Genomic DNA, 5,905 nt, shown 5'->3' on the forward strand with positions numbered 1-5,905 from the left:
TTGATATATACCATAAAATATTTTTAAATCAATATTTAAACCATGCTTTAAAGGTTTGTTATAATTTTAATATGTGTGATTGTGTGTGTGTGTGTGTGTATGTGTGTGTGTGTGTTGACAGTAGGAAGAAATGGATAGTAAAATGTAAAATACAATCACCAACTAAAATGCCAGAAAATTTATTCTGATCACAGGCTAAACTATCAGAAGATTTATTCAATTACATAGACATAATTTGCAAAGTATGTGTCTTTCCTAGATTTATAACACACATGTGGACTAATGCTTAAACAAGACTAATGTAAATAACATCATCTTAAGTATTTTCCTGTTTCATGAAGACACTGGTGATAAATTAAGGTGAAATCACAAACAATCCTGCTGACACAATTCCACCGGTTTAGCCCCTTTCCTAACTTGCCAGATAAACTTTCCTGAGTGCTTCAGGAAATGATGCCCGTCTGTCTCTAGACACCACTTGAAAAGGCTTCAGGGACTCAAATCCACACAGTGCAAACAGCGATGGCTGCAGAGAGACGGGAAATCCTCCAGATACCTGAGACCCGTGCTTCGCATCTGCCTCCGTCTGGGGTTTGCAGAAGAACCTTGCCCACTCCTCCTCATTCCTAACGAGTGTATATAGTAAACTCTTTGAAATGTGAGTATTATGGGAAGGATCGCAGTTGCTTTAAATTATAGAAGTTGGCAAGTGCCTGGGAGAAGGAGTGGGAGGTTGTTTAAACTGAGAAAGACGGTTGCAGAACTTCGTACGACAGCATGAGCTCGCGTTCCACACACATCCTTTATTTTTCTTCAAGACACTTCTCTGCATTGTTGTGGAGCAGCTTGGGTAATAACCATGTTTCTGCTCTGAATATTTTTTAATGGTTTCTAAATTCATGGGAGAGTCAAAGCAAGGAAGACTCATGTTTGGGGAGGACGTCTGAACCCAGCAATGCCCAGGAAAGGTAAGTTACTGTTTTTCATTACAGCCTTTCTCTTTCCCCTTCTGTTTGGACTTTATCAAAATATTTGCAGGAAGAACCACAGACAGCTACTTGTAAGGAGATGGAGGGTCGTGTAGATAGAATGTCAACAAATGATAAATCAGAGGATGGCCTCAACCGCGGTGTCTCTCCTACTTTCTGTTCCGCTTGATGTAGTAAGCGTCTATGTATGGAATTGCTGTTTCTCTTAGAAAAGGTCGGAGGGCTCTCTGAAAACTCCAGTCTTTGAACATAAGCTGTTCTGCGGGCAGTGGGCTAATATATGGTCTAATCTCAGTATTTATTTGTTCTACAAGACTTGACTTCCAGAGCTGAGAGTCTTAGCACTCCGGAAAACTTTCTCAGAGATTGTGGTAACATCCTAAAATGTCTCTCAGTCGTGGCTACTGTGGCTTACTGTTTGTTATGTTTCCTCACAGTGAAGCAAACCACTTGACTCTTCCTTGTTAAGAACCTACAAAGATGTTACTAATATTAATTTTATCTCCCTGGAGGGTAAAACAAAACATGACATTTTTAGCATAAGTCAAAGTCGCCCGAGGGTGTCCTTATCTGAGAATGGTGACTGCCTTGTCACTTGTGCCTTCAGATAACTCTCGTGTTTTTCTACGTGTTGGTCATCTGAGAAGCGTCTTGGGGTGGAGGGGCATGTGAACATTCTGGGCTGCTTTCTATTTCCGGAAGAAACTCTGTTGTCAGTGAGTTCCTTTTTTTTTCAAGGCAGAATCCCAGGTGCAAAAATGAAAAATCGCCAGATATTCACTAAGATCAGAAGAGGGATTTTGCAGGCTAAAATTTCTAGCCGAGCCCTGCATCCGTTGCTCCATGTGCACTCTTATGTATGTGCTCGCCGGCAGAGGTTTAAGAACTGTAGGTTTGATTGAGCTGGGGTGGTTGGGGCATGGAGGGGACCTCAGTCTGCAAGGCCCACTGGTGTAGAAATATTAGCAATTAGGGCAGTTAGGTCTGGGATGGGATGGGAGGCTACAGTCGCCGTCTCCAGCTAAGAAAGCACTTTACCGTCTTGTTATTTTTTCCTTCTGCGTCAAAGTCTAGTTACATAATGAAGATTGCTGTGGCTTCCCTTGCCTTGGGGTCTTGGTGATTAAGATCAGAGTAAAGGCAACACTGTATAAAAAGCAAAAAGGTGACTATTAGCTCCTGGCGAAGTAGTAGAGGGACAGAATTTGTTAGCTCCCTCCCTCCACCTGTAACTAGTGGGGTAAATAACAGGCTAATTCATAGACACCTCCCTTCTACCTCTTCTCTTTGACTGTTTCTGCCTCTATTCCACACACACCAGCCTACAGACCACTATGAGGAAGCAGGGGTGCAGATGAGCAAAACTGTCGCCACAGTCTCTCTCCCAGTCCTTCTGGTCCACTCCTGGGCTGTAGAGGAAGCCCCCACCCTATCTGGAGGGGGTCTCCAGTACCCCACCCATGACCTCATCGCCGGCAGCTTTGAGAGCTGGATGGCCAGCGCTTGCATGGCGCCTGAGTGGACCCTGGGGATGGGTGTGGCCTAAAAATGCGCAGTATGGCATGACGTGGCTTCCCATCACGGGCTCCCACAGAGGCTGCCAGCATTTCTAGAAGCCAAACTTGCCAGACCCCACCCCAGGGCCCAACGAGCACACCCCCACCCTAACGTGCACCCCATGAAGATGAAAACAAAGGCAATCAGGGTTGCTAGCAAAAACCCCCCAAGCCAGCTGAGTCATCCGAGACTCAGCTACAGGGGCTTTAGGATGAAACACCGATGATGCCGTGGAAGCAGCCAGTCAGGGTTGTTGTCTCCAAAAGCATCTTGTTGAGAGAAACCCAAGGTGATCTAACTGTGTCCTTGTTACGGAATCTGGGAAAGAGAAACAGCCTCTTGCAGGAACTGAGGTACAGGTGGGATAAGGTTAACTACTAAACTGCCAGGAGGACACCAGCTACCTGACTGACCTGCTTTGGTGTGAACCAGGCTTAGCCACGTTTGTGGGGGTACAGACTCGACTTCACGTTAGTAGTCCAGACTTGACAAGACAAGCTTAGTAATCAAAGGCTGGAGGGCTAGAAAAGTAACTCCAAGCTCTCCAACGAGCCTTTCTAGAGGCCCCACTGTGTGCCAGACACGTTAGCAATGTGCTTTAAAGGCAATCTTAAAATTGGCAGCAATGTAAACAATAGAAGAACGCCAAGAAGTATCTTGTACAGCAGTCCACTTGGGTCAGAGATAGATTCATATAGAGCAGCCTTTGGAGCCTCCAAACTAGACTTTGGAGACTGAACCATTCACCATGAAAAAGCCAAAGGATAGTGCACCCTGTCGCAGAGGTATAAAGGTCACCCCAGCTATCCAATGGGGAAATATGTGGGTGGTGAATCTGTTTCTCAGTGTGAGTTCCAAGGCAAAAGATTTTATGGGTACTAGCTAGAGTATTAGCTCGAGTATTTTATGAGTATTAGTCCAGAGTATTGTCTGGTCAGGCAACTTTGCGAATGTAAAAAGCTACTATGGACCACATTGAAGCAGGGCATTTGGTTTCAACTTCACAGAGGTTGGACATCGAATCCCAGCCTGCACCCTGTGTATGAACTTGGATGGATTTAAACATCAGGGTCTTCACTTGCTAGATGAGAATAACAAATATGTTCATCTGAGGGCGTTCTGGGGATGGCCTCAGAGAGTCCACATGAGGGTCTAGGCATGACAGCTTGATAACACCAGCTATGATCAGCGATTCCGAGTTGGGTTTCCTGCAGGGCCTTTCTATTTTAGCTGATCCACATGTTTTCTGACTCTCCACGAGTGGCATCATTAAAATCTAATGTTTTCCAAACTTCAAAAACGCAAACATGAACGCATGCTGGAAAGCTAATGAGCTGAGAACAAGTGTCCTTACACTGCATGAGCTTTCCCAAGACTTAATAGAAATTTTCACTGGCCACTTCACAGGCTGCCCTCTTCAGGAGCACCCCACCTCCCGAGATCCAACTCACATCCAAGAAAATTGACTTATACTATCCAATTTCAACTTTTAGAAGGAAAGGGAGCAGAAAAGTAAAAAATGCTTTCAGTGAGTGATCACTGGGAGCCTCAGTCTCTACCTCTCTGAATGTAGAAGAGATTCCAAGTAAACGAAACTTCAATAAGAGAAGATCCCAATAATCAGATGAGCCAGTCATGTTCCTTAATGTCTGGCTTATGCAGGCCATCCTGCTTGATCCTACCCAACGGGTGTAACTTATATCCCTCAGGTGGGAGAAGAAAACTCATTCCACACTCGAGAAAACTGAGACCCAGAGGAACTCAGAAAACTTCTTAATCTTTCAGAGTCTAAGTGCTAAAGGAAGGAGGCGGGGAGGATGTTCTGTAAACAGAACTTCATCTGATGCCTTGGGTCCCTGGCCAGGAAAGAGTCCAAGAATCAGACAGCATGCAATACGATCCCTAAAGGACTAGTGAAGATCAAACCGGTGGGTGGGGCATTGGACACTAACAGTCCAGGAGAGAACTGAGGAGTGGCAGGAGAGCAGTCCTGACAGACAGAAGTGCAGCCACAGAGAGTGAAGTACCAGGGAAAGATGAGCTGCAGACACTAGGGTGCAGGCACAGCAAATCTTGAATGCCAGAACACAAGGTTTAGATGTTGGTGGTGGTGGTGGTGGTGGTGGTGGTGGTGGTGTTTTGTGTCATGGACTAGCCATTCAATGTTTGCAAATAAGAAAGTAATGTGATAGTAACAGTGAGAAAACCTTGCTAGGAGCTAGACAGTGAGACATCAGTGACGGAAGCTCTTGGAGACATTATGTGAAGAAGGATGCCCTAGGCCCAGTCTACTGAGTCCAAATCATCACTGCGGCCTTTGAAATGGCAACCCTCAGTCTTCACTGATCCACCCTCACTGTGGTCCTCCTCAATTCCAGTCTAGTGGACCGGGGTAAAGAATGAGGAGTGTGGGAGGGGCAGGTTGGCCCCTCCCAGTCCACACTCGTGAAGATGACATTCTAAGCACTTTCAAGGAAATCGTGAACTATACAGTCCCCTCTTCCATCTCTGGGTTCCAGATTTACCTCATATCAAGCAGGCACATTTCCAAAACAACCTTTGACTCTACAAAAGTTTTATGAGTTTACAGCTATGGCAATTACATAATAATGGTATTGGCATGCAATGGTGGGGGTGCTTGTTTTAATATATCCCTTCAGGAGGGACTAAAGTCCTTCCTCCTGGCTTTCAGCCTTTTGCAAAAATAAACTCTCTTATGTCTGAGGATTCTGATAGCGGTTTGTACCACACTCTCTGAGTTTGATCTGCACAGGGGTTGCTTTATGAGCCTCTACAGTGCCCTGTACCCCAGGTGATGGCATTCAGAGATCAGGAGTTAATTCCCCTTGATTCCCCAGTGCCTTACAAATGGCACAGACCAGAATCTTAATTTACAAGCAGTGGTCTGCAAGAAATGTCACATTACTGTTCTGCCTTTAATTCAACTGAAATCTGAGTCCAAAATTCCACACCAGCAAGGCCTGAACTTGGAACATTATTGGTGCTGCCAACCCCACCACCGTCCGCAGCACTGGGATCAGGCACCAATCTCCAGCAAACCTCGTTCACACCAGTTAAGGCAGCTCTCCTTGACTGCGTGTCCCTTAGGCCTTTGAATCACACTTCAAAACCCTGGCTGGGGACCAAGAATCATTGAAAAGATGGGGAAGTTTAGGATCTGAGCATTGCTAGGCATCCCAGGGCATGGAGATATGACAAACGGTGCTGGATAGACACATTGAGTCCTTATAGACTCTTCAACCCAAGTCTGGCAGATCTCCCGTGTGTGTGTGTGTGTGTGTGTGTGTGTGTGTGTGTGTGTGTGTGTACACACACACACACACACACACACACTATAT

General features: G+C 45.6%; 1 protein-coding gene across 3 annotated transcripts in view; it reads left to right on the top strand.

The window, feature by feature from the left end:
• The first annotated feature begins 523 nt into the window (after positions 1-523).
• Positions 524-5,905, top strand: part of C1qtnf7 (C1q and TNF related 7) — a 98,382-nt gene continuing 93,000 nt past the window's right edge. The window contains exon 1 of one of the 3 annotated variants that reach the window (XM_021210922.2): positions 524-968. In XM_021210922.2, the coding sequence (XP_021066581.1) occupies positions 956-968 (13 nt within the window). In that variant the 5' untranslated portion in view covers positions 524-955. The remainder of the gene's footprint in view (positions 969-5,905) is intronic. The other 2 variants (XM_029545212.1, XM_029545213.1) reach the window with 2 other exon arrangements.

The sequence above is a fragment of the Mus pahari genome, chromosome 13, assembly GCF_900095145.1.
Source record: "Mus pahari chromosome 13, PAHARI_EIJ_v1.1, whole genome shotgun sequence".
Classification (NCBI taxonomy): domain Eukaryota; kingdom Metazoa; phylum Chordata; class Mammalia; order Rodentia; family Muridae; genus Mus; species Mus pahari.